This window comes from Ascaphus truei, unplaced genomic scaffold, assembly GCF_040206685.1.
Source record: "Ascaphus truei isolate aAscTru1 unplaced genomic scaffold, aAscTru1.hap1 HAP1_SCAFFOLD_322, whole genome shotgun sequence".
Lineage (NCBI taxonomy): Eukaryota > Metazoa > Chordata > Amphibia > Anura > Ascaphidae > Ascaphus > Ascaphus truei.
Window position 1 is genome coordinate 42,542 of NW_027456202.1, and position 27,459 is coordinate 70,000.

Genomic DNA, 27,459 nt, shown 5'->3' on the forward strand with positions numbered 1-27,459 from the left:
ACTCATAACCTCACTTCTGTAACACTTACACACACACGTGAGACACAGCAATACATTAATGCGCTCATGGCAGACACAATGTACTCATAACTTCACTTCTGTAACACTTACACACACACACACGTGAGACACAGCGATACATGCAGGCGCTCATGGCAGACACAATGTACTCATAACTTCACTTCTGTAACACTTACACACACACACACGTGAGACACAGCTATACATGCAGGCGCTCATGGCAGACACAATGTACTCATAACCTCACTTCTGTAACACTTACACACACACGTGAGACACAGCAATACATTAATGCGCTCATGGCAGACACAATGTACCCATAACCTCACTTCTGTAACACTTGCACACACACACACGTGAGACACAGCGATACATGCAGGCGCTCATGGCAGACACAATGTGACTAAACATGAACATCTTAATCCTAAATTTAAGAGAAATATTAATATCTGTCTCTTAGTACCTGCTAGACCTGACGTGTCCGTAATCATCATGTGCGATTCGGTTCCACGGATACACACATGTAACTTTTAGCATGTTCAGCAGAGGACGTCACGTGATATTCTCATTTTTAATAAAGTCACTCATGTTGAATACTTTCTTAGCCACACTTCTTGAACCTTGCAGAGCCCTGCAGAGACTGCCTTTGAACCTTGCAGAGCCCTGCAGAGACTGCCTTTGAACCTTGCAGAGCCCTGCAGAGACTGCCTTTGAAGCTTGCAAAGCCCTGCAGAGACTGCCTTTGAAGCTTGCATAGCCCTGCAGAGACTGCCTTTGAACCTTGCAGAGCCCTGCAGAGACTGCCTTTGAACCTTGCAGAGCCCTGCAGAGACTGCCTTTGAACCTTGCAGAGCCCTGCAGAGACTGCCTTTGAAGCTTGCAAAGCCCTGCAGAGACTGCCTTTGAACCTTGCAGAGCCCTGCAGAGACTGCCTTTGAACCTTGCAGAGCCCTGCAGAGACTGCCTTTGAAGCTTGCAGAGCCCTGCAGAGACTGCCTTTGAACCTTGCAGAGCCCTGCAGAGACTGCCTTTGAACCTTGCAGAGCCCTGCATAGACTGCCTTTGAAGCTTGCAGAGCCCTGCAGAGACTGCCTTTGAAGCTTGCAGAGCCCTGCAGAGAGTGCCTTTGAAGCTTGCAGAGCCCTGCAGAGACTGCCTTTGAAGCTTGCAGAGCCCTGCAGAGACTGCCTTTGAAGCTTGCAGAGCCCTGCAGAGAGTGCCTTTGAACCTTGCAGAGCCCTGCAGAGACTGCCTTTGAAGCTTGCTCTGAGGAGACCATGTTTACAGAAAGTTGTCACAGGGGTCATATGTTACACCCAGGTCTCCAGACACTGCCCACATCTCGACTCAATCTGCCATATACAACCCACCTGGCCCATTTAATAGAACCCCTAATTAAGCTCTCTTTCAAGCGCATCACAAACCTGGAAAAAGTCCTGACATGTTACAACCCCAACAGATGTTATTTTAAAATAAAACTCCAATCACATTAACCCCTGGTGCACCAGATGGATTAAAATATTAATATCTCAGGACATTATCATGATCGGGTCTATTTATCAATGTCTCTCCGCTTCAAAACTGGGGCAAAATTTAAAATAAAACCTAAATGGTGCAACAGCCCGCGACAAAGTGTGAAACCAAAGGACTGGCACGTCCTTATTTCCTGCACGGGATCCAAGACAGACGGCGTGCTCTCCGCGGAGATTCATACATTACTAAACCCTCTGGCTCCGGCCCACAGTGCAACAGCACAAACCGTTCCCAGACTGCTGCAGGGCGAAGACCAGAGAGGTTGGTGCCGGCACACAGGAAGCTGGAGCCAGAAATAATATTATTATTTAGCAGTTCCCCGTTTAAGGATCACAAATTACGTCTCAAATAAAAATGGCGGCCTCCAGACTTCAGCGGACATCTCAGTGATCCGACTGCAAATATAGTTCTGCGCAGCAGCGGAAGCGCGTAAATCTATGTCAAACCCCCTATGGCAGGAGGGGCCGCCTCCAGTCCCCAAGGGCGACCACCCGGCCAGGTTTTAAGGCTATCCCTGCTTCTGCCAGGTGTCTCATTCAGTGGCCCAGTCGTTGACTGCACCACCTTTGCTGAAGCAGGGATATCGCTGAAACCTGACCTGGTGGTGGTGGCCCTCGAGGACTGGAGGTGGCCCCTCCTGCGGTAAGGTTACATTTATAAAAGGAGCGGGCAGCCTTTAGTAGAAGAAGACAGATTTCGGAAGCCAAAAGCATGAGACATGGACAACATCAATACGCTCTGACTGTGACATCACATGCACTCCAGGGAGGTTACTGCCCCAACCTTTCCACAGCGGGAATTTAAAATGGCCGTCGACAGTCACAAACATTAACGATGTTTACTGCCAGAAGGGGCCGCCAGCACATTGCGATGGCAGAGCGGTGCCTTGCCGCCCCCCCCCCCCCCCCCCCCAGCAGCAAAAGGGTTAAAAGCAAGCTCTTCCTATGTTCCATACCGCATGTATCCAATGTATGTACAGTATAACACAGAGACCCCCTATCATAGCGATAGAGAACGCATTGATTACAGATCAAACTGAGAACTCCAGCCAGGCTCGGCAACAATGATTGGGGTACGTGGGGGGCGCTACTCTGAGGTTCAGTGACCAGATTGACACGTGGCAGCAGTGTCCCTACCTGCGTGACCTTCTCCGTGACGTTGTGAGTTCTGTCCTTCAGCTTGCTGGGCGCGATGAGCTCCTTCTCGTTGGGAGGAGAGCTGAGGAAGGGGTCGCCCTTGAAGTCCACAAAGTTGAGGGTGATCTGGGGGATCTTACTGATGGTTCTGTACCTCATGAGGTCCGAGTCAGACGTGGAGTTCAGGAGATTCGCTCGGACGTTGTTCATGGCGCCTGGGGAACAAGGGGACATCCAGACACAGTTTAGAGGCCTGAGAGAGGTTTTTACGGGAAACAATCACAGGGCAGTTTTGGGGGAGGCAGGGTCGGGGGCCTGTGGGAGGCAGGGTCGGGGGCCTGTGGGAGGCAGGGTTGGGGGCCTGTGGGAGGCAGAGTTGGGGGTCTGTGGGAGGCAGGGTTGGGGAGCGGTGGGAGGCACAGTTGGGGGCCTGTGGGAGGCAGGGTTGGGGGCCTGTGGGAGGCAGGGTTGGGGGCCTCTGGGAGGCAGGGTTGGGGGCCTGTGGGAGGCAGAGTTGGGGGCCTGTGGGAGGCAGGGTTGGGGGCCTGTGGGAGGCAGGGTTGGGGGCCTGTGGGAGGCAGGGTTGGGGGCCTGTGGGAGGCAGGGTTGGGGGCCTGTGGGAGGCAGGGTTGGGGCCTGTGGGAGGCAGGGTTGGGGGCCTGTGGGAGGCAGGGTTGGAGAGCTGTGGTAGGTGGGGTTGGGGGCCTGTGGGAGGCATGGGATGGGGGTCTGTGGAAGGCAGGGTTGGGGGCCTGTGGGAGGCAGGGTTGGGGGCCTGAGCGAGGCAGGGTTGGGGGCCTGTGGGAGGCAGTGTTGGAGGCCTGTGGGAGGCACGGGGTGGGAGGCACGGGACGGGGGCCTGTGGGAGGCAGGGTTGGGGGCCTGTGGGAGGAAGGGTTAAGGGCCCGTGGGAGGCAGGGTTGGGGGCCTGTGGGAGGCAGGGTTGGGGGCCTGTGGGAGGCAGGGTTGGGGAGCTGTGGGAGGCAGGGTTGGGGAGCTGTGGGAGGCAGGGTTGGGGGCCTGTGGGAGGCAGGGTTGGGGGCCTGTGGGAGGCAGGGTTGGGGAGCTGTGGGAGGCAGGGTTGGGGGCCTGTGGGAGGCAGGGTTGGGGGCCTGTGGGAGGCAGGGTTGGGGGTCTGTGGGAGGCAGGGTTGGGGAGCTGTGGGAGGCAGGGTCGGGGGTCTGTGGGAGGCAGGGTTGGGGGCCTGTGGGAGGCAGGGTTGGGGAGCTGTGGGAGGCAGGGTTGGGGGCCTGTGGGAGGCAGGGTTGGGGGCCTGTGGGAGGCAGGGTTGGGGGTCTCTGGGAGGCAGGGTTGGGGGCCTGTGGGAGGCAGGGTTGGGGGCCTGTGGGAGGCAGGGTTGGGGGATGGTGGGAGGCAGGGTTGGGGGCCTGTGGGAGGCAGGGTTGGGGAGCTGTGGGAGGCAGGGTTGGGGAGCTGTGGGAGGCAGGGTTGGGGGCCTGTGGGAGGCAGGGTTGGGGGCCTGTGGGAGGCAGGGTTGGGGGCCTGTGGGAGGCAGGGTTGGGGAGCTGTGGGAGGCAGGGTTGGGGGCCTGTGGAAGGCAGGGTTGGGGAGCTGTGGGAGGCAGGGTTGGGGGCCTGTGGGAGGCAGTGTTGGAGGCCTGTGGGAGGCAGGGTCGGAGGACTGTGGGAGGCAGGGTTGGGGGCCTATTGGAGGCACGGGATGGGGGCCTGTGGGAGGCAGGGTTGGGGGCCTGTGGGAGGCAGGGTTGGGGGCCTGTGGGAGGCAGGGTTGGGTGCCTGTGGGAGGCAGGGTTGGGGGCCTGTGGGAGGCAGGGTTGGGGGGCAGTGGGAGGCAGGGTTGGGGAGCTGTGGGAGGCAGGGTTGGGGAGCTGTGGGAGGCAAGGTTGGGGGCCTGTGGGAGGCAGGGTTGGGGGCCTGTGGGAGGCAGGGTTGGGGGTCTGTGGGAGGCAGGGTTGGGGGCCTGTGGGAGGCAGGGTTCGGGAGCTGTGGGAGGCAGGGTCGGGGGTCTGTGGGAGGCAGGGTTGGGGGTCTGTGGGAGGCAGGGTTGTGGGTCTGTGGGAGGCAGGGTTGGGGGCCTGTGGGAGGCAGGGTTGGGGGCCTGTGGGAGGCAGGGTTGGGGGTCTGTGGGAGGCAGGGTTGGGGGCCTGTGGGAGGCAGGGTCGGGGGCCTGTGGGAGGCAGGGTTGGAGGCCTGTGGGTGGCAGGGTTGGGGGCCTGTGGGAGGCAGGGTTCGGGAGCTGTGGGAGGCAGGGTTGGGGGCCTGTGGGAGGCAGGGTTGGGGGCCTGCGGGAGGCAGGGTTGGGGGCCTGTGGGAGGCAGGGTAGGGGGCCTGTGGGAGGCACGGGATGGGGGACTGTGGGAGGCAGGGTTGGGGGCCTGTGGGAGGCAGGGTTCGGGAGCTGTGGGAGGCAGGGTTGGGGCCTGTGGGAGGCAGGGTCGGGGGCCATTGGGAGGCAGGGTCGGAGGACTGTGGGAGGCAGGGTTGGGGGCCTGTGGGAGGCAGGGATGGAGGGCTGTGGGAGGCAGGGTTGGGGAGCTGTGGGAGGCAGGGTTGGGGGCCTGTGGGAGGCAGGGATGGGGGCCTGTGGGAGGCAGGGTTGGGGGCCTGTGGGAGGCAGGGTTGGGGGCCTGTGGGAGGCAGGGTTGGGGGCCTGTGGGAGGCAGGGTTGGGGGCCTGTGGGAGGCACGGGTTGGGAGCCTGTGGGAGGCAGGGTTGGGGGCCTGTGGGAGGCAGGGTTGGGGGCCTGTGGGAGGCAGGGTTGGGGGCCTATGGGAGGCAGGGTTGGGGGCCTGTGGGAGGCAGGATTGGAGAGCTGTGGGAGGCGGGGTTGGGGGCCTGTGGGAGACACGGGATGGGGGTCTGTGGGAGGCAGGGTTGGGGGTCTGTCGGAGGCAGGGTTGGGGGCCTGTGGGAGGCAGGGTTGGGGAGCTGTGGGAAGCAGGGTTGGGGGTCTGTGGGAGGCAGGGTTGGGAGCCTGTGGGAGGCAGGGTTGGGGAGCTGTGGGAGGCAGGGTTGGGGGCCTGTGGGAGGCAGGGTTGGGGGCCTGTGGGAGGCAGGGTTGGGGGTCTGTGGGAAAAAGGGTTGGGGAGCTGTGGGAGGCAGGGTCGGGGGTCTGTGGGAGGCAGGGTTGGGGGCCTGTGGGAGGCAGGGTTGGGGAGCTGTGGGAGGCAGGGTTGGGGGCCTGTGGGAGGCAGGGTTGGGGGCCTGTGGGAGGCAGGGTTGGGGGTCTCTGGGAGGCAGGGTTGGGGGCCTGTGGGAGGCAGGGTTGGGGGCCTGTGGGAGGCAGGGTTGGGGGATGGTGGGAGGCAGGGTTGGGGGCCTGTGGGAGGCAGGGTTGGGGAGCTGTGGGAGGCAGGGTTGGGGAGCTGTGGGAGGCAGGGTTGGGGGCCTGTGGGAGGCAGGGTTGGGGGCCTGTGGGAGGCAGGGTTGGGGGCCTGTGGGAGGCAGGGTTGGGGAGCTGTGGGAGGCAGGGTTGGGGGCCTGTGGAAGGCAGGGTTGGGGAGCTGTGGGAGGCAGGGTTGGGGGCCTGTGGGAGGCAGTGTTGGAGGCCTGTGGGAGGCAGGGTCGGAGGACTGTGGGAGGCAGGGTTGGGGGCCTATTGGAGGCACGGGATGGGGGCCTGTGGGAGGCAGGGTTGGGGGCCTGTGGGAGGCAGGGTTGGGGGCCTGTGGGAGGCAGGGTTGGGTGCCTGTGGGAGGCAGGGTTGGGGGCCTGTGGGAGGCAGGGTTGGGGGGCAGTGGGAGGCAGGGTTGGGGAGCTGTGGGAGGCAGGGTTGGGGAGCTGTGGGAGGCAAGGTTGGGGGCCTGTGGGAGGCAGGGTTGGGGGCCTGTGGGAGGCAGGGTTGGGGGTCTGTGGGAGGCAGGGTTGGGGGCCTGTGGGAGGCAGGGTTCGGGAGCTGTGGGAGGCAGGGTCGGGGGTCTGTGGGAGGCAGGGTTGGGGGTCTGTGGGAGGCAGGGTTGTGGGTCTGTGGGAGGCAGGGTTGGGGGCCTGTGGGAGGCAGGGTTGGGGGCCTGTGGGAGGCAGGGTTGGGGGTCTGTGGGAGGCAGGGTTGGGGGCCTGTGGGAGGCAGGGTCGGGGGCCTGTGGGAGGCAGGGTTGGAGGCCTGTGGGTGGCAGGGTTGGGGGCCTGTGGGAGGCAGGGTTCGGGAGCTGTGGGAGGCAGGGTTGGGGGCCTGTGGGAGGCAGGGTTGGGGGCCTGCGGGAGGCAGGGTTGGGGGCCTGTGGGAGGCAGGGTAGGGGGCCTGTGGGAGGCACGGGATGGGGGACTGTGGGAGGCAGGGTTGGGGGCCTGTGGGAGGCAGGGTTCGGGAGCTGTGGGAGGCAGGGTTGGGGCCTGTGGGAGGCAGGGTCGGGGGCCATTGGGAGGCAGGGTCGGAGGACTGTGGGAGGCAGGGTTGGGGGCCTGTGGGAGGCAGGGATGGAGGGCTGTGGGAGGCAGGGTTGGGGAGCTGTGGGAGGCAGGGTTGGGGGCCTGTGGGAGGCAGGGATGGGGGCCTGTGGGAGGCAGGGTTGGGGGCCTGTGGGAGGCAGGGTTGGGGGCCTGTGGGAGGCAGGGTTGGGGGACTGTGGGAGGCAGGGTTGGGGGCCTGTGGGAGGCACGGGATGGGGGACTGTGGGAGGCAGTGTTGGGGGCCTGCGGGAGGCAGGGCTGGGGAGCTGTGGGAGGCAGGGTTGGGGGCCTGTGGCAGGCAGGGTTGGGGGCCTGTGGGAGGCAGGATCGGAGGACTGTGGGAGGCAGGGTCGGGGGCCTGTGCGAGGCAGGGTTGGGGGCCTGTGAGAGGCAGGGTTGGGGGCCTGTGGGAGGCAGCGTTGGGGGCCTGTGGGAGGCAGGGTTGTGGGCCTGTGGGAGGCAGGGTCGGGGGCCTGTGGGAGGCAGGGTCGGGGGCCTGTGGGAGGCAGGGTCGGGGGCCTGTGGGAGGCAGGGTCGGGGGCCTGTGGGAGGCAGGGTTGGGGGCCTGTGGGAGGCAGGGATGGGGGCCTGTGGGAGGCAGGGTTGGGGGCCTGTGGGAGGCAGGGTTGGGGGCCTGTGGGAGGCAGGGTTGGGGTTATGTGGGAGGCAGGGTTGGGGAGCTGTGGGAGGCAGGGTTGGAGAGCTGTGGTAGGCGGGGTTGGGGGCCTGTGGGAGGCATGGGATGGGGGTCTGTGGGAGGCAGGGTTGGGGGCCTGTGGGAGGCAGGGTTGGGGAGCTGTGGAAGCAGGGTTGGGGGCCTGTGGGAGGCAGCATTGGGGGCCTGTGGGAGGCAGGGTTGTGGGCCTGTGGGAGGCAGGGTCGGGGTCCTGTGGGAGGCAGGGTCGGGGGCCTGTGGGAGGCAGGGTCGGGGGCCTGTGGGAGGCAGGGTCGGGGGCCTGTGGGAGGCAGGGTCGGGGGCCTGTGGGAGGCAGGGATGGGGGCCTGTGGGAGGCAGGGTTGGGGGCCTGTGGGAGGCAGGGTTGGGGGCCTGTGGGAGGCAGGGTTGGGGAGCTGTGGGAAGAAGGGTTGGGGGCCTGTGGGAGGCAGGGTTCGGGAGCTGTGGGAGGCAGGGTTGGGGGCCTGTGGGAGGCAGGGTTGGGGGCCTGTGGGAGGCAGGGTTGGGGGCCTGTGGGAGGCAGGGTCGGGGGCCTGTGGGAGGCACGGGATGGGGGACTGTGGGAGGCAGGGTCGGGGGTCTGTGGGAGGCAGGGTTGGGGGCCTGTGGGAGGCAGGGTTGGGGGCCTGTGGGAGGCAGGGTTGGGGGCCTGTGGGAGGCAGGGTCGGGGGCCTGTGGGAGGCACGGGATGGGGGACTGTGGGAGGCAGGGTTGGGGGCCTGTGGGAGGCAGGGTTCGGGAGCTGTGGGAGGCAGGGTCGGGGGCCTGTGGGAGGCAGGGTCGGAGGACTGTGGGAGGCAGGGTTGGGGGCTTGTGGGAGGCAGGGATGGAGGGCTGTGGGAGGCAGGGTTGGGGAGCTGTGGGAGGCAGGGTTGGGGAGCTGTGGGAGGCAGGGTTGGGGGCCTGTGGGAGGCAGGGTTGGGGGCCTGTGGGAGGCAAGGTTGGGGGCCTGTGGGAGGCAGAGTTGGGGGCCTGTGGGAGGCAGGGTTGGGGGTCTGTGGGAGGCAGGGTCAGGGGTCTGTGGGAGGCAGGGTTGGGGGCCTGTGGGAAGCAGGGTCGGGGGCCTGTGGGAGGCACAGGATGGGGGACTGTGGGAGGCAGGGTAGGGGGCCTGTGGGAGGCAGGGTTCGGGAGCTGTGGGAGGCAGGGTTGGGGGCCTGTGGGAGGCAGGGTCGGGGGCCTGTGGGAGGCAGGGTCGGAGGACTGTGGGAGGCAGGGTTGGGGGCCTGTGGGAGGCAGGGATGGAGGGCTGTGGGAGGCAGGGTTGGGGGCCTGTGGGAGGCAGGGTTGGGGGCCTGTGGGAGGCAATGTTGGGGGCCTGTGGGGGGCAGGGTTGGGGGCCTGTGGGAGACAGGGTTGGGGGCCTGTGGGAGGCAGGGTTGGGGGCCTGTGGGAGGCAGGGTTGGGGGCCTGTGGGAGGCAGGGTTGGGGGCCTGTGGGAGGCAGGGTTGGGGGCCTGTGGGAGACAGGGTTGGGGGACTGTGGGAGGCACGGGGTGGGGGACTGTGGGAGGCAGGGTCGGGGGCCTGTGGGAGGCAGGGTCAGGTGTCTGTGGGAGGCAGGGTCGGGGGCCTGTGGGAGGCTAGGTCGGGGGCCTGTGGGAGGCAGGGTCGGGGGCCTGTGGGAGGCAGGGTCGGGGGCCTGTGGGAGGCAGGGTCGGGGGCCTGTGGGAGGCAGGGATGGGGGCCTGTGTGAGGCAGGGTTGGGGGCCTGTGGGAGGCAGGGTTGGGGGCCTGTGGGAGGCAGGGTTGGGGTTATGTGGGAGGCAGGGTTGGGGAGCTGTGGGAGGCAGGGTTGGAGAGCTGTGGTAGGCGGAATTGGGGGCCTGTGGGAGGCATGGGATGGGGGTCTGTGGGAGGCAGGGTTGGGGGCCTGTGGGAGGCAGGGTCGGGGGTCTGTGGGAGGCAGGGTTGGGGGCCTGTGGGAGGCAGGGTTCGGGAGCTGTGGGAGGCAGGGTTGGGGGCCTGTGGGAGGCAGGGTTGGGGGCCTGTGGGAGGCAGGGTCGGGGGCCTGTGGGAGGCAAGGGATGGGGGACTGTGGGAGGCAGGGTCGGGGGCCTGTGGGAGGCACGGGATGGGGGACTGTGGGAGGCAGGGTTGGGGGCCTGTGGGAGGCAGGGTTCGGGAGCTGTGGGAGGCAGAGTTGGGGGCCTGTGGGAGGCAGGGTCGGGGGCCATTGGGAGGCAGGGTCGGGGGCCATTGGGAGGCAGGGTCGGAGGACTGTGGGAGGCAGGGTTGGGGGCCTGTGGGAGGCAGGGATGGAGGGCTGTGGGAGGCAGGGTTGGGGAGCTGTGGGAGGCAGGGTTGGGGGCCTGTGGGAGGCAGGGTTGGGGGCCTGTGAGAGGCAGGGTTGGGGGTCTGTGGGAGGCAGGGTTGGGGGCCTGTGGGAGGCAGGGTTGGGGGCCTGTGGGAGGCAGGGTTGGGGGCCTGTGGTTGGCACGGGTTGGGAGCCTGTGGGAGGCAGGGTTGGGGAGCTGTGGGAGGCAGGGTTGGGGGCCTGTGGGAGGCAGGGTTGGGGGCCTGTGAGAGGCAGGGTTGGGGGCCTGTGGGAGGCAGGGTTGGGGGCCTGTGGGAGGCAGGGTTGGGGGCCTGTGGGAGGCAGGGTTGGGGGCCTGTGGTTGGCACGGGTTGGGAGCCTGTGGGAGGCAGGGTTGGGAGCCAGGGTTGGGGGCCTGTGGGAGGCAGGGTTGGGGGCCTGTGGGAGGCAGGGTTGGGGGCCTGTGGGAGGCAGGGTTGGGGGCCTGTGGGAGGCAGGGTTGGGGGCCTGTGGGAGGCAGGGTTGGGGGCCTGTGGGAGGCAGGGTTGGGGGCCTGTGGGAGGCAGGGTTGGGGACTGTGGGAGGCAGGGTTGGGGGCCTGTGGGAGGCAGGGTTGGGGGCCTGTGGGAGGCAGGGTTGGGGGCCTGTGGGAGGCAGGGTTGGGGGCCTGTGGGAGGCAGGGTTGGGGGCCTGTGGAAGCCAGGATTGGAGAGCTGTGGGAGGCGGGGTTGGGGGCCTGTGGGAGACACGGGATGGGGGTCTGTGGGAGGCAGGGTTGGGGGCCTGTGGGAGGCAGGGTTGGGGAGCTGTGGGAGGCAGGGTTGGGGGCCTGTGGGAGGCAGGGTTGGGGAGCTGTGGGAGGCAGGTTTGGGGGCCTGTGGGAGGCAGGGTTGGGGGCCTGTGGGAGGCAGGGTTGGGGGCCTTTGGGAGGCAGGGGTGGGGGACTGTGGGAGGCAGGGTTGGGGGCCTGTGGGAGGCAGCGTTGGGGGCCTGTGGGAGGCAGGGTTGGGGGTCTGTGGGAAGCAGGGTTGGGGGCTTGTGGGAGGCAGGGTTGGGGATCTGTGGGAGGCAGGGTCGGGGGCCTGTGGGAGGCAGGGTTGGGGGCCTGTGGGAGGCAGGGTTGGGGGACTGTGGGAGGCAGGGTTGGGGGCCTGTGGGAGGCAGGGTTGGGGGCCTGTGGGAGGCAGGGTTGGGGGTCTGTGGGAGGCAGGGTTGGGGGTCTGTGGGAGGCAGGGTCGGCGGTCTGTGGGAGGCAGGGTCAGGGGTTTGTGGGAGGCAGGGTTGGAGGCCTGTGGGTGGCAGGGTTGGGGGCCTGTGGGAGGCAGGGTTGGGGGCCTGTGGGAGGCAGGGTTGGGGGCCTGTGGGAGGCAGGGTTGGGGGTCTGTGGGAGGCACGGGATGGGGGACTGTGGGAGGCAGGGTTGGGGGCCTGCGGGAGGCAGGGCTGGGGAGCTGTGGGAGGCAGGGTTGGGGGCCTGTGGGAGGCAGGGTTGGGGGCCTGTGGGAGGCAGGGTCGGAGGACTGTGGGAGGCAGTGTTGGGGGCCTGTGGGAGGCAGGGTTGGGGGCCTGTGGGAGGCAGGGTTGGGGGCCTGTGGGAGGCAGGGTTGGGGGCCTGTGGGAGGCAGGGTCAGAGGACTGTGGGAGGCAGGGTTGGGGGCCTGTGGGAGGCAGGGATGGGGGGTTGTGGGAGGCAGGGTTTTGGAGCTGTGGGAGGCAGGGTTAGGGGCCTGTGGGAGGCAGGGATGGGGGCCTGTGGGAGGCAGGGTTGGGGGCCTGTGGGAGGCAGGGTTGGGTGTCTGTGGGAGGCAGGGTTGGGGAGCTGTGGTAGGCAGGGTTGGGGGCATGTGGGAGGCAGGGTTGGGGAGCTGTGGGAGGCAGGGTTGGGGGCCTGTGGGAGGCAGGGTTGGGAGCCTGTGGGAGGCAGGGTTGGGGGCCTGTGGGAGGCAGGGTTGGGGAGCTGTGGGAGGCAGGGTTGGAGAGCTGTGGTAGGCGGGGCTGGGGGCCTGTGGGAGGCATGGGATGGGGGTCTGTGGGAGGCAGGGTTGGGGGCCTGTGGGAGGCAGGGTTGGGGAGCTGTGGGAAGAAGGGTTGGGGGCCTGTGGGAGGCAGGGTTCGGGAGCTGTGGGAGGCAGGGTTGGGGGCCTGTGGGAGGCAGGGTTGGGGGCCTGTGGGAGGCAGGGTTGGGGGCCTGTGGGAGGCAGGGTCGGGGGCCTGTGGGAGGCACGGGATGGGGGACTGTGGGAGGCAGGGTCGGGGGTCTGTGGGAGGCAGGGTTGGGGGCCTGTGGGAGGCAGGGTTGGGGGCCTGTGGGAGGCAGGGTTGGGGGCCTGTGGGAGGCAGGGTCGGGGGCCTGTGGGAGGCACGGGATGGGGGACTGTGGGAGGCAGGGTTGGGGGCCTGTGGGAGGCAGGGTTCGGGAGCTGTGGGAGGCAGGGTCGGGGGCCTGTGGGAGGCAGGGTCGGAGGACTGTGGGAGGCAGGGTTGGGGGCTTGTGGGAGGCAGGGATGGAGGGCTGTGGGAGGCAGGGTTGGGGAGCTGTGGGAGGCAGGGTTGGGGAGCTGTGGGAGGCAGGGTTGGGGGCCTGTGGGAGGCAGGGTTGGGGGCCTGTGGGAGGCAAGGTTGGGGGCCTGTGGGAGGCAGGGTTGGGGGCCTGTGGGAGGCAGGGTTGGGGGTCTGTGGGAGGCAGGGTCAGGGGTCTGTGGGAGGCAGGGTTGGGGGCCTGTGGGAAGCAGGGTCGGGGGCCTGTGGGAGGCACGGGATGGGGGACTGTGGGAGGCAGGGTAGGGGGCCTGTGGGAGGCAGGGTTCGGGAGCTGTGGGAGGCAGGGTTGGGGGCCTGTGGGAGGCAGGGTCGGGGGCCTGTGGGAGGCAGGGTCGGAGGACTGTGGGAGGCAGGGTTGGGGGCCTGTGGGAGGCAGGGATGGAGGGCTGTGGGAGGCAGGGTTGGGGGCCTGTGGGAGGCAGGGTTGGGGGCCTGTGGGAGGCAATGTTGGGGGCCTGTGGGGGGCAGGGTTGGGGGCCTGTGGGAGACAGGGTTGGGGGCCTGTGGGAGGCAGGGTTGGGGGCCTGTGGGAGGCAGGGTTGGGGGCCTGTGGGAGGCAGGGTTGGGGGCCTGTGGGAGGCAGGGTTGGGGGCCTGTGGGAGACAGGGTTGGGGGACTGTGGGAGGCACGGGGTGGGGGACTGTGGGAAGCAGGGTCGGGGGCCTGTGGGAGGCAGGGTCAGGTGTCTGTGGGAGGCAGGGTCGGGGGCCTGTGGGAGGCTAGGTCGGGGGCCTGTGGGAGGCAGGGTCGGGGGCCTGTGGGAGGCAGGGTCGGGGGCCTGTGGGAGGCAGGGTCGGGGGCCTGTGGGAGGCAGGGATGGGGGCCTGTGTGAGGCAGGGTTGGGGGCCTGTGGGAGGCAGGGTTGGGGGCCTGTGGGAGGCAGGGTTGGGGTTATGTGGGAGGCAGGGTTGGGGAGCTGTGGGAGGCAGGGTTGGAGAGCTGTGGTAGGCGGAGTTGGGGGCCTGTGGGAGGCATGGGATGGGGGTCTGTGGGAGGCAGGGTTGGGGGCCTGTGGGAGGCAGGGTCGGGGGTCTGTGGGAGGCAGGGTTGGGGGCCTGTGGGAGGCAGGGTTCGGGAGCTGTGGGAGGCAGGGTTGGGGGCCTGTGGGAGGCAGGGTTGGGGGCCTGTGGGAGGCAGGGTCGGGGGCCTGTGGGAGGCACGGGATGGGGGACTGTGGGAGGCAGGGTCGGGGGCCTGTGGGAGGCACGGGATGGGGGACTGTGGGAGGCAGGGTTGGGGGCCTGTGGGAGGCAGGGTTCGGGAGCTGTGGGAGGCAGAGTTGGGGGCCTGTGGGAGGCAGGGTCGGGGGCCATTGGGAGGCAGGGTCGGAGGACTGTGGGAGGCAGGGTTGGGGGCCTGTGGGAGGCAGGGATGGAGGGCTGTGGGAGGCAGGGTTGGGGAGCTGTGGGAGGCAGGGTTGGGGGCCTGTGGGAGGCAGGGTTGGGGGCCTGTGAGAGGCAGGGTTGGGGGTCTGTGGGAGGCAGGGTTGGGGGCCTGTGGGAGGCAGGGTTGGGGGCCTGTGGGAGGCAGGGTTGGGGGCCTGTGGTTGGCACGGGTTGGGAGCCTGTGGGAGGCAGGGTTGGGGAGCTGTGGGAGGCAGGGTTGGGGGCCTGTGGGAGGCAGGGTTGGGGGCCTGTGAGAGGCAGGGTTGGGGGCCTGTGGGAGGCAGGGTTGGGGGCCTGTGGGAGGCAGGGTTGGGGGCCTGTGGGAGGCAGGGTTGGGGGCCTGTGGTTGGCACGGGTTGGGAGCCTGTGGGAGGCAGGGTTGGGAGCCAGGGTTGGGGGCCTGTGGGAGGCAGGGTTGGGGGCCTGTGGGAGGCAGGGTTGGGGGCCTGTGGGAGGCAGGGTTGGGGGCCTGTGGGAGGCAGGGTTGGGGGCCTGTGGGAGGCAGGGTTGGGGGCCTGTGGGAGGCAGGGTTGGGGGCCTGTGGGAGGCAGGGTTGGGGGCCTGTGGGAGGCAGGGTTGGGGACTGTGGGAGGCAGGGTTGGGGGCCTGTGGGAGGCAGGGTTGGGGGCCTGTGGGAGGCAGGGTTGGGGGCCTGTGGGAGGCAGGGTTGGGGGCCTGTGGGAGGCAGGGTTGGGGGCCTGTGGAAGCCAGGATTGGAGAGCTGTGGGAGGCGGGGTTGGGGGCCTGTGGGAGACACGGGATGGGGGTCTGTGGGAGGCAGGGTTGGGGGCCTGTGGGAGGCAGGGTTGGGGAGCTGTGGGAGGCAGGGTTGGGGGCCTGTGGGAGGCAGGGTTGGGGAGCTGTGGGAGGCAGGTTTGGGGGCCTGTGGGAGGCAGGGTTGGGGGCCTGTGGGAGGCAGGGTTGGGGGCCTTTGGGAGGCAGGGGTGGGGGACTGTGGGAGGCAGGGTTGGGGGCCTGTGGGAGGCAGCGTTGGGGGCCTGTGGGAGGCAGGGTTGGGGGTCTGTGGGAAGCAGGGTTGGGGGCTTGTGGGAGGCAGGGTTGGGGATCTGTGGGAGGCAGGGTCGGGGGCCTGTGGGAGGCAGGGTTGGGGGCCTGTGGGAGGCAGGGTTGGGGGACTGTGGGAGGCAGGGTTGGGGGCCTGTGGGAGGCAGGGTTGGGGGCCTGTGGGAGGCAGGGTTGGGGGTCTGTGGGAGGCAGGGTTGGGGGTCTGTGGGAGGCAGGGTCGGCGGTCTGTGGGAGGCAGGGTCAGGGGTTTGTGGGAGGCAGGGTTGGAGGCCTGTGGGTGGCAGGGTTGGGGGCCTGTGGGAGGCAGGGTTGGGGGCCTGTGGGAGGCAGGGTTGGGGGCCTGTGGGAGGCAGGGTTGGGGGTCTGTGGGAGGCACGGGATGGGGGACTGTGGGAGGCAGGGTTGGGGGCCTGCGGGAGGCAGGGCTGGGGAGCTGTGGGAGGCAGGGTTGGGGGCCTGTGGGAGGCAGGGTTGGGGGCCTGTGGGAGGCAGGGTCGGAGGACTGTGGGAGGCAGTGTTGGGGGCCTGTGGGAGGCAGGGTTGGGGGCCTGTGGGAGGCAGGGTTGGGGGCCTGTGGGAGGCAGGGTTGGGGGCCTGTGGGAGGCAGGGTCAGAGGACTGTGGGAGGCAGGGTTGGGGGCCTGTGGGAGGCAGGGATGGGGGGTTGTGGGAGGCAGGGTTTTGGAGCTGTGGGAGGCAGGGTTAGGGGCCTGTGGGAGGCAGGGATGGGGGCCTGTGGGAGGCAGGGTTGGGGGCCTGTGGGAGGCAGGGTTGGGTGTCTGTGGGAGGCAGGGTTGGGGAGCTGTGGTAGGCAGGGTTGGGGGCATGTGGGAGGCAGGGTTGGGGAGCTGTGGGAGGCAGGGTTGGGGGCCTGTGGGAGGCAGGGTTGGGAGCCTGTGGGAGGCAGGGTTGGGGGCCTGTGGGAGGCAGGGTTGGGGGCCTGTGGGAGGCAGGGTTGGGGGCCTGTGGGAGGCAGGGTTGGGGGTCTGTGGGAGGCAGGGTTGGGGGTCTGTGGGAGGCAGGGTCGGCGGTCTGTGGGAGGCAGGGTCAGGGGTTTGTGGGAGGCAGGGTTGGAGGCCTGTGGGTGGCAGGGTTGGAGGCCTGTGGGAGGCAGGGTTGGGGGTCTGTGGGAGGCAGGGTTGGGGGCCTGTGGGAGGCAGGGTCGGGGGCCTGTGGGAGGCACGGGATGGGGGACTGTGGGAGGCAGGGTTGGGGGCCTGTGGGAGGCAGGGTCGGAGGACTGTGGGAGGCAGGGTTGGGGGCCTGTGGGAGGCAGGGTTGGGGGCCTGTGGGAGGCAGGGTTCGGGAGCTGTGGGAGGCAGGGTCGGGGGCCTGTGGGAGGCAGGGTCGGAGGACTGTGGGAGGCAGGGTTGGGGGCTTGTGGGAGGCAGGGATGGAGGGCTGTGGGAGGCAGGGTTGGGGAGCTGTGGGAGGCAGGGTTGGGGGCCTGTGGGAGGCAGGGTTGGGGGCCTGTGGGAGGCAGGGTCGGGGGCCTGTGGGAGGCAGGGTCGGAGGACTGTGGGAGGCAGGGTTGGGGGCCTGTGGGAGGCAGGGTTGGGGGCCTGTGGGAGGCAGGGTTGGGGGCCTGTGGGAGGCAGGGTTGGGGGTCTGTGGGAGGCAGGGTTGGGGGTCTGTGGGAGGCAGGGTCGGCGGTCTGTGGGAGGCAGGGTCAGGGGTTTGTGGGAGGCAGGGTTGGAGGCCTGTGGGTGGCAGGGTTGGAGGCCTGTGGGAGGCAGGGTTGGGGGCCTTTGGGAGGCAGGGTTGGGGGACTGTGGGAGGCAGGGTTGGGGGACTGTGGGAGGCAGGGTTGGGGGCCTGTGGGAGGCAGGGTCCGGGATCTGTGGGAGGCAGGGTTGGGGGCCTGTGGAAGGCACGGTTGGGAGCTGTGGGAGGCAGGGTTGGGGAGCTGTGGGAGGCAGGGTTGGGGGCCTGTGGGAAGCAGGGTTGGGGGCTTGTGGGAGGCAGGGTTGGGGGTCTGTGGGAGGCAGGGTCGGGGGCCTGTGGGAGGCAGGGTTGGGAGCCTGTGGGAGGCAGGGTTGGGGGACGATGGGAGGCAGGGTTGGGGGCCTGTGGGAGGCACGGGATGGGGGATTGTGGGAGGAAGGGTTGGGGGCCTGCAGGAGGCAGGGCTGGGGAGCTGTGGGAGGCAGGCTTGGGGGCCTGTGGGAGGCAGGGTCGGGGGTCTGTGGGAGGCAGGGTCAGGGGTCTGTGGGAGACAGGGTCGGGGGTCTGTGGGAGGCAGGGTCAGGGGTCTGTGGGAGGCAGGGTTGGAGGCCTGTGGGTGGCAGGGTTGGAGGCCTGTGGGAGGCAGGGTTGGGGGTCTGTGGGAGGCAGGGTTGGGGGCCTGTGGGAGGCAGGGTCGGGGGCCTGTGGGAGGCACGGGATGGGGGACTGTGGGAGGCAGGGTTGGGTGCCTGCTGGAGGCAGGGTCGGAGGACTGTGGGAGGCAGGGTTGGGGGACGATGGGAGGCAGGGTTGGGGGCCTGTGGGAGGCAGGGTTCGGGAGCTGTGGGAGGCAGGGTCGGGGGCCTGTGGGAGGCAGGGTCGGAGGACTGTGGGAGGCAGGGTTGGGGGCTTGTGGGAGGCAGGGATGGAGGGCTGTGGGAGGCAGGGTTGGGGAGCTGTGGGAGGCAGGGTTGGGGGCCTGTGGGAGGCAGGGTTGGGGGCCTGTGGGAGGCAGGGTCGGGGGCCTGTGGGAGGCAGGGTCGGAGGACTGTGGGAGGCAGGGTTGGGGGCTTGTGGGAGGCAGGGATGGAGGGCTGTGGGAGGCAGGGTTGGGGAGCTGTGGGAGGCAGGGTTGGGGGCCTGTGGGAGGCAGGGTTGGGGGACTGTGGGAGGCAGGGTTGGGGGCCTGTGGGAGGCAGGGTTGGGGGCCTGTGGGAGGCAGGGTTGGGGGCCTGTGGGAGGCAGGGTTGGGGAGCTGTTGGAGGCAGGTTTGGGGGCCTGTGGGAGGCAGGGTTGGGGGCCTGTGGGAGGCAGGGTTGGGGGCCTTTGGGAGGCAGGGTTGGGGGACTGTAGGAGGCAGGGTTGGGGGACTGTGGGAGGCAGCATTGGGGGCCTGTGGGAGGCAGGGTCAGGGATCTGTGGGAGGCAGGGTTGGGGGCCTGTGGAAGGCACGGTTGGGGGTCTGTGGGAGGCAGGGTTGGGGAGCTGTGGGAGGCAGGGTTGGGGGCCTGTGGGAAGCAGGGTTGGTGGCTTGTGGGAGGCAGGGTTGGGGGTCTGTGGGAGGCAGGGTCGGGGGCCTGTGGGAGGCAGGGTTGGGAGCCTGTGGGAGGCAGGGTTGGGGGACGATGGGAGGCAGGGTTGGGGGCCTGTGGGAGGCACGGGATGGGGGACTGTGGGAGGAAGGGTTGGGGGCCTGCAGGAGGCAGGGCTGGGGAGCTGTGGGAGGCAGGCTTGGGGGCCTGTGGGAGGCAGGGTTGGGGGCCTGTGGGAGGCAGGGTTGGGGGCCTGTGGGAGGCAGGGTCGGAGGACTGTGGGAGGCAGGGTTGGGGGCCTGTGGGAGGCAGGGTTGGGGGCCTGTGGGAGGCAGGGTTGGGGGCCTGTGGGAGGCAGGGTTGGGGGCCTGTGGGAGGCAGGGTCAGAGGACTGTGGGAGGCAGGGTTGGGGGCCTGTGGGAGGCAGGGATGGGGGGTTGTGGGAGGCAGGGTTGGGGAGCTGTGGGAGGCAGGGTTAGGGGCCTGTGGGAGGCAGGGATGGGGGCCTGTGGGAGGCAGGGTTGGGGGCCTGTGGGAGGCAGGGTTGGGGGCCTGTGGGAGGCAGGGTTGGGTGTCTGTGGGAGGCAGGGTTGGGGAGCTGTGGGAGGCAGGGTTGGGGAGCTGTGGGAGGCAGGGTTGGGGGCCTGTGGGAGGCAGGGTTTGGGGCCTGTGGGAGGCAGGGTTGGGGGCCTGTGGGAGGCAGGGTTGGGGGTCTGTGGGAGGCAGGGTCAGGGGTCTGTAGGAGGCAGGGTCGGGGGTCTGTGGGAGGCAGGGTCGGGGGTCTGTGGGAGGCAGGGTCAGGGGTCTGTGGGAGGCAGGGTCGTGGGCCTGTGGGAGGCAGGGTTGGGGGCCTGTGGGAGGCAGGGTTGAGGGCCTGTGGGAGGCAGGGTTGGGGGCCTGTGGGAGGCAGGGTGGGGGCCTGTGGGAGACAGGGTTGGAGGCCTGTGGGAGGCACGGGATGGGGGACTGTGGGAGGAAGGGTTGGGGGCCTGCAGGAGGCAGGGCTGGGGAGCTGTGGGAGGCAGGCTTGGGGGCCTGTGGGAGGCAGGGTCGGGGGTCTGTGGGAGGCAGGGTCAGGGGTCTGTGGGAGACAGGGTCGGGGGTCTGTGGGAGGCAGGGTCAGGGGTCTGTGGGAGGCAGGGTTGGAGGCCTGTGGGTGGCAGGGTTGGAGGCCTGTGGGAGGCAGGGTTGGGGGTCTGTGGGAGGCAGGGTTGGGGGCCTGTGGGAGGCAGGGTCGGGGGCCTGTGGGAGGCACGGGATGGGGGACTGTGGGAGGCAGGGTTGGGGGCCTGCTGGAGGCAGGGTCGGAGGACTGTGGGAGGCAGGGTTGGGGGCCTGTGGGAGGCAGGGTTGGGGGCCTGTGGGAGGCAGGGTTCGGGAGCTGTGGGAGGCAGGGTCGGGGGCCTGTGGGAGGCAGGGTCGGAGGACTGTGGGAGGCAGGGTTGGGGGCTTGTGGGAGGCAGGGATGGAGGGCTGTGGGAGGCAGGGTTGGGGAGCTGTGGGAGGCAGGGTTGGGGGCCTGTGGGAGGCAGGGTTGGGGGCCTGTGGGAGGCAGGGTCGGGGGCCTGTGGGAGGCAGGGTCGGAGGACTGTGGGAGGCAGGGTTGGGGGCTTGTGGGAGGCAGGGATGGAGGGCTGTGGGAGGCAGGGTTGGGGAGCTGTGGGAGGCAGGGTTGGGGGCCTGTGGGAGGCAGGGTTGGGGGACTGTGGGAGGCAGGGTTGGGGGCCTGTGGGAGGCAGGGTTGGGGGCCTGTGGGAGGCAGGGTTGGGGAGCTGTTGGAGTCAGGGTTGGGGGCCTGTGGGAGGCAGGGTTGGGGGCCTGTGGGAGGCAGGGTTGGGGGCCTTTGGGAGGCAGGGTTGGGGGACTGTGGGAGGCAGGGTTGGGGGACTGTGGGAGGCAGCATTGGGGGCCTGTGGGAGGCAGGGTCAGGGATCTGTGGGAGGCAGGGTTGGGGGCCTGTGGAAGGCACGGTTGGGGGTCTGTGGGAGGCAGGGTTGGGGAGCTGTGGGAGGCAGGGTTGGGGGCCTGTGGGAAGCAGGGTTGGTGGCTTGTGGGAGGCAGGGTTGGGGGTCTGTGGGAGGCAGGGTCGGGGGCCTGTTGGAGGCAGGGTTGGGAGCCTGTGGGAGGCAGGGTTGGGGGACGATGGGAGGCAGGGTTGGGGGCCTGTGGGAGGCACGGGATGGGGGACTGTGGGAGGAAGGGTTGGGGGCCTGCAGGAGGCAGGGCTGGGGAGCTGTGGGAGGCAGGCTTGGGGGCCTGTGGGAGGCAGGGTTGGGGGCCTGTGGGAGGCAGGGTCGGAGGACTGTGGGAGGCAGGGTTGGGGGCCTGTGGGAGGCAGGGTTGGGGGCCTGTGAGAGGCAGGGTTGGGGGCCTGTGGGAGGCAGGGTTGGGGGCCTGTGGGAGGCAGGGTCAGAGGACTGTGGGAGGCAGGGTTGGGGGCCTGTGGGAGGCAGGGATGGGGGGTTGTGGGAGGCAGGGATGGGGGCCTGTGGGAGGCAGGGTTGGGGGCCTGTGGGAGGCAGGGTTGGGGGCCTGTGGGAGGCAGGGTTGGGGGCCTGTGGGAGGCAGGGTTGGGGGCCTGTGGGAGGCAGGGTTTGGGGCCTGTGGGAGGCAGGGTTGGGGGCCTGTGGGAGGCAGGGTTGGGGGTCTGTGGGAGGCAGGGTCAGGGGTCTGTAGGAGGCAGGGTCGGGGGTCTGTGGGAGGCAGGGTCGGGGGTCTGTGGGAGGCAGGGTCAGGGGTCTGTGGGAGGCAGGGTCGTGGGCCTGTGGGAGGCAGGGTTGGGGCCTGTGGGAGGCAGGTTTGGGGGCCTGTGGGAGGCAGGGTTGGGGGCCTGTGGGAGGCAGGGTGGGGGCCTGTGGGAGACAGGGTTGGAGGCCTGTGGGAGGCAGGGTTGGGGGTCTGTGGGAGGCAGAGTCAGGGGTCTGTGGGAGGCAGGGTCAGGGGTCTGTGGGAGGCAGGGTTGGGGGTCTGTGGGAGTCAGGGTTGGGGGCCTGTGGGAGGCAGGGTTGGGGGCCTGTGGGAGGCAGGGTTGGGGGCCTGTGGGAGGCAGGGTTGGGGGCCTGTGGGAGGCAGGGTTGGGGGTCTGTGGGGGGCAGGGTTGGGGGTCTGTGGGAGGCAGGGTATAATAACACAATACTTTGGTATAGTGTAAGTATACAGTTGTTTCACGGCACCGAGAAGGTTATATCATTTGGCTCCTGCTTGGCCTGTTTTTGTAATCAGATATAATGACCCCTGGCAAACTACAAGGTCATCATGCAACATACCCAACTCTGTCCAAGAGTTAAAGTGTCAGTGACCGTAACCTGCCCACCCCCCGAGTTACGATTGCACAAGGCTTTAGCGTGAGCTGGCCATGGGAACAGATTGTACACTCGTAACTGAACGGCCTCGAATAATCCTGTTACCTGGGTTGGAATTAATTGGTTTGGGGAATTCTCACGCAGGCTTATTTAATTTCTCCGCGGTAATTACGGCCGGACTAGCCGCATCGCGTCACAGGCGGGGAGGCACTTACAACGGGAGAGGAATCCATCAGTTTATTGCATTAACCCTACAAATTCATTCCCGTCTCCCTTCACACCTTAACCATTGAGAACCCAGGAGATTGTGCGAGCGACACGCAGATCCACGCGCCGCAGGGGGGGCTGGGACCCCCCCTCAGGGAAGGCGTGCTGCACACAGGTGTTCTCTTATGGTGTTGACACTACAAGATGTAAATGGCAGTGTCTCATGTTCAAAAGGGTTTTTGTGCCGGCTTACGTCACGGGGAAAGTTACACGCCACAATACAAAGAGATGTACTATCAGTCTTTGTGTCTCTAATTGAAGCCCATTTCCATTATGTTGGGATTAATTCCACGCTCTGCCGTATCCCAGGTGGCACTGGGCCGCACGTCAGAGATCAGTCAGAGGTAAAACCGGACTAGTCATTGCCTCAGATTTGATGCGAACGCCTGTAAGAGGCGGCGGTTCTATGTGCGAGGCGGCGGTTCTATGTAAGAGGCAGCGGTTCTATGTAAGAGGCGGCTGTTCTATGTAAGAGGCGGCGGTTCTATGTGAGAGGTGGCGGTTCTATGTAAGAGGCGGCGGTTCTATGTGAGAGGCGGCGGTTCTATGTGAGAGGCGGCGGTTCTATGTGAGAGGCGGCGGTTCTATGTGAGAGGCGGCGGTTCTATGTGAGAGGCGGCGGTTCTATGTGAGAGGCGGCGGTTCTATGTGAGAGGCGGCGGTTCTATGTAAGAGGCAGCGGTTCTATGTAAGAGGCGGCGGTTCTATGTGAGAGGCGGTGGTTCTATGTGAGAGGCGGCGGTTCTATGTGCGAGGCGGCAGTTCTATGTGCGAGGCGGCAGTTCTATGTGAGAGGCGGTGGTTCTATGTGCGAGGCGGCGGTTCTATGTGAGAGGTGGCGGTTCTATGTGAGAGGCGGCGGTTCTATGTAAGAGGCGGCGGTTCTATGTGAGAGGCGGCGGTTCTATGTAAGAGGCGGCGGTTCTATGTGCGAGGCGGCGGTTCTATGTAAGAGGCGGCGGTTCTATGTGAGAGGTGGCGGTTCTATGTGTGAGGCGGCGGTTCTATGTGCGAGGCGGCGGTTCTATGTGAGAGGTGGCGGTTCTATGTAAGAGGCGGCGGTTCTATGTAAGAGGCGGCGGTTCTATGTGAGAGGTGGTGGTTCTTTGTGAGAGGCGGCGGTTCTTTGTGCGAGGCGGCGGTTCTATGTAAGAGGCGGCGGTTCTATGTAAGAGGTGGCGGTTCTATGTGAGAGGCGGCGGTTCTTTGTGCGAGGCGGCGGTTCTATGTAAGAGGCGGCGGTTCTATGTAAGAGGTGGCGGTTCTATGTGAGAGGCGGCGGTTCTATGTAAGAGGTGGCGGTTCTATGTGAGAGACGGCGGTTCTATGTGAGAGGCGGCGGTTCTATGTAAGAGGCGGCGGTTCTATGTGAGAGGCGGCGGTTCTATGTGCGAGGCGGCGGTTCTATGTGAGAGGCGGCGGTTCTATGTAAGAGGCGGCGGTTCTATGTGAGAGGCGGCGGTTCTATGTGCGAGGCGGCGGTTCTATGTGAGAGGCGGCGGTTCTATGTGAGAGGCGGCGGTTCTATGTGAGAGGCGGCGGTTCTATGTGCGAGGCTGCGGTTCTATGTGAGAGGCGGCGGTTCTATGTGCGAGGCGGCGGTTCTATGTGCGAGGCGGCGGTTCTATGTGAGAGGCGGGGGTTCTATGTGAGAGGCGGCAGTTCTATGTGAGAGGTGGCGGTTCTATGTGCGAGGCGGCGGTTCTATGTGAGAGGCGGTGGTTCTATATGAGAGGCGGCGGTTCTATGTGAGAGGCGGCGGTTCTATGTGCGAGGCGGCGGTTCTATGTGCGAGGCGGCGGTTCTATGTGCGAGGCGGCGGTTCTTTGTGAGAGACGGCGGTTCTATGTAAGAGACGGCGGTTCTATGTAAGAGGCGGCGGTTCTATGTGAGAGGCGGCGGTTCTATGTAAGAGGCGGCGGTTCTATGTGAGAGGCAGCGGTTCTATGTAAGAGGCGGCGGTTCTATGTGCGAGGGGGCGTGCAATCCCCAGAGGCACAGTCACATACACAGGGAACACACCATTGTTACTCACTCACAAAAGGATAAGGGGTCAGCCCCCAAAATGATAGACGTTGATCACCTACAAGTCACAGAAAACACTTTATTCAGCGCACTGGCGCCCTACGGAGAGAATTCCTGCCCGTGCTGCAACCCAAGGGGGACAGTGAGATCACAAGAGGGTGAGATTTATTAGTGGAAGGTAAGGCGATAAATAGCTACTGGGGAGAAGTGGGGATAGTGAGGAGAAGTGAGGGTGGTGGGGAGAAGTGAGGGTGGCGGTGAGAAAGAGAGAGAGAAAGAGAGAGAGAAAGAGAGAGAGTGAAAGAGAGAGAATTTTGTACTATTTTTAAATGTGATTATTTATCTTCAAAACACACGTTTCTTATGTGTGCAAAAGCCAGAAAGCCGAGTTCTGTTATGCTAGAGTAAGCTATAGAAAAGACAAGGAACATTTAATATATATATATATATATATATATATATATATATATATATATATATAGTTGAACACACTATTAGCAATATGGACTAAATATGGGCCAGTCACTAAGATTTAGTATAGCACTGATGGGAGCGTAGGGTAGTGTGGCACATCTTAACCCACACGTGTCCTGTTCTGTACTCTCCCAAAGTCTAGTCTTGTCACTGTTGCAGACAGAAGAATAGTCTTCATGGACCACATGGCCTGACCCATCCCTGGCAGCTCTCCTGAGAGAAGTAATGGCACTGGGGGAGCAGAACCCTTACCTGTGCTGGACTTACGGGTGCGGAATTTCTTGTCCAGGTCGACCTTCATGGCTTCAATCTCATCCACGGAAGACGCCCTCCGAATGCTGTAAAAGCTCTCCCGTGAACGACTGCGTGTCAGGCTGCAGTTGGAGAAGGACATGTCCAGGTTGAGGTGGTCCTTGTCTGCGTGAGGGGAGGATAGCACTGTGGGGTCCCTGCCCCCATCCTCCTCTGGGTATGCTTTGGGCTCTGTGCTGCTGATCAGCGCCCACTGGTCCTCGGGCTGAGAGACAATGCAGTTGTCCATTGGAGTCATGGTCACTTCTTCCAGAACCATTGATTCGCTGCTGTGCTTGGACAAGTCCACTACAACCACATCAGGGTCCTCTTGTGGCAGGGACTGCTTGCTGCCCGTTAGAGCCAGTAACGTGGGCAATTTCAATCTGAACGACTTCCCACGACCTGTGGGGCAACAGCACTGGATAAGCAACCCGAAGATCCTATACAGATGTCCCCACTGCTTTGCTATGGTGGGATACGGTGGGATACTGTATGGTGGGATACGGTGGGAAACAGTGGGATATGGTGGGATACTGTATGGTGGGATACTGTCTGGTGGGATATGTTGGGATACTGTATGGTGGGATATGGTGGGATACTGTATGGTGGGATACAGTGGGATACTATATGGTGGGATACTGTATGGTGGGATACTGTATGGTGGGATATGGTGGGATACTATATGGTGGGATACACTGGGATATGGTGGGATGCTGTATGGTGGGATATGGTGGGATATGGTGGGATACTATATTGTGGGATATGGTGGGATACTATAAGGTGGAATATGTTGGGATATGGTGGGATACTATATGGTGAGATACTATATTGTGGGATATGGTAGGATACTATATGGTGGGATACTATATTGTGGGATAAGGTTGGATAAGGTGGAATACTATATGGTAGGATACTATATGGTGGGATACTATATTGTGGGATAAGGTTGGATAAGGTGGAATACTATATGGTAGGATACTATATGGTGGGATACTATATTGTGGGATAAGGTTGGATACGGTGGGATACTATATGTTAGGATACTATATGGTGGGATACTATATTGTGGGATATGGTGGGATACTGTATGGTGGGATACTGTATGGTGGGATATGGTGGGATACTGTATGGTGGGATACTATATGGTGAGATACTATATTGTGGGATATGGTAGGATACTATATGGTGGGATACTATATTGTGGGATAAGGTTGGATAAGGTGGAATACTATATGGTGGGATACTATATGGTGGGATATGGTGGAATATGGTGGGATACTATATGGTAGGATAATATATGGTGGGATATGGTTGGATACGGTGGGATACTATATGGTGGGATACTATATTGTGGGATAAGGTTGATAAGGTGGAATACTATATGGTAGGATACTATATGGTGGGATACTATATTGTGGGATAAGGTTGGATACGGTGGGATACTATATGTTAGGATACTATATTGTGGGATATGGTGGGATACTGTATGGTGGGATACTATATGGTGAGATACTATATTGTGGGATATGGTGGGATACTATAAGGTGGGATATGTTGGGATACTATATGGTAGGATACTATATGGTGGGATACTATATTGTGGGATAAGGTTGGATAAGGTGGAATACTATATGGTGGGATACTATATGGTGGGATATGGTGGGATATGGTGGGATACTATATGGTAGGATAATATATTGTGGGATATGGTAGGATACTATATGGTGGGATACTATATGATGGGATATGGTGGGATACTATATGGTGGGATACTATATGGTGGGATACTGTATGGTGGGATATGGTGGGATACTATATGGTGGGATATGGTGAGATACTATATGGTGGGATACTGCATGGTGGGATATTATATATAGGGATATGGTGGGATATACAGTAGTGAGATATGGTGGGATACGGTGGGATATAGTGAGATATGGTGGGCTACTGTATGGTGGGATATGGTGGGATACTGTATGGTGGGATATGGTGGGATACTGTATGGTGGGATACGGTGGAATATGGTGGGATATGGTGGGATACTGTATGGTGTGATACGGTGGGATATAGTGAGATATGTTGGGATACGGTGGGATACTGTGTGGTGGGAAACGGTGGGATATAGTGAGATATGGTGGGATATGGTGGGATATGATGGGATACTGTATGGTGGGATACGGTGGGATATAGTGAGATACGGTGGGATATAGTGAGATATGGTGGGATACGGTGGGATATGGTGGGATATAGTGAGATATGGTAGGATACGGTGGGATATAGTGAGATATGGTGGGATACGGTGAGATATAGTGAGATATGGTGGGATATAGTGAGATATGGTGGAATATGGTGAGATATGGTGGGATACGGTGGGATATGGTGGGATATGGTGGGATATGGTGAGATATGGTGGGATACGGTCGGATATAGTGAGATATGGTGGGATATGGTGAGATATGGTGGGATGTGGTGAGATATGGTGGGAAACGGTGGGATACGGTGGGATATAGTGAGACATGGTGGGATACGGTGGGATACGGTGGGATACGGTCGGATATAGTGAGATATAGTGAGATATGGTGGGATATGGTGAGATATGGTGGATATGGTGGGATACGGTGGGATATAGTGAGATATGGTGGGATATGGTGAGATATGGTGAGATATGGTAGGATACAGTGAGATATGGTGGGATACGGTGGGATATGGTGGGATATAGTGAGATATGGTGGGATACGGTGAGATACTGTATGGTGGGATACTGTATGGTGGGATACGGTGGGATATAGTGAAATATGGTGGGATACTATATGGTGGGATACTGTATGGTGGGATACGGTGGGATATAGTGAGATATGGTGGGATACGGTGGGATATGGTGGGATACTGTGTGGTGGGATACGGTGGGATATAGTGAGATATGGTGGAATACGGTGGGATATGGTGGGATACTGTGT

At 64.2% G+C, this 27,459-nt stretch overlaps 1 protein-coding gene across 1 annotated transcript in view; it reads right to left on the minus strand.

Annotated features, from left to right (window-relative positions):
• Positions 1 to 622: 622 nt before the first annotated feature.
• Positions 623 to 27,459, minus strand: part of LOC142483354 (voltage-gated inwardly rectifying potassium channel KCNH2-like) — a 151,055-nt gene continuing 124,218 nt past the window's right edge. The window contains exons 4-6 of the mRNA XM_075583436.1: positions 24,461 to 24,904; positions 2,645 to 2,905; positions 623 to 1,287 (exon numbers count right to left, since the gene is read on the minus strand). Coding sequence (XP_075439551.1) covers positions 623 to 1,287; positions 2,645 to 2,905; positions 24,461 to 24,904 — 1,370 coding nt within the window. The remainder of the gene's footprint in view (positions 1,288 to 2,644; positions 2,906 to 24,460; positions 24,905 to 27,459) is intronic.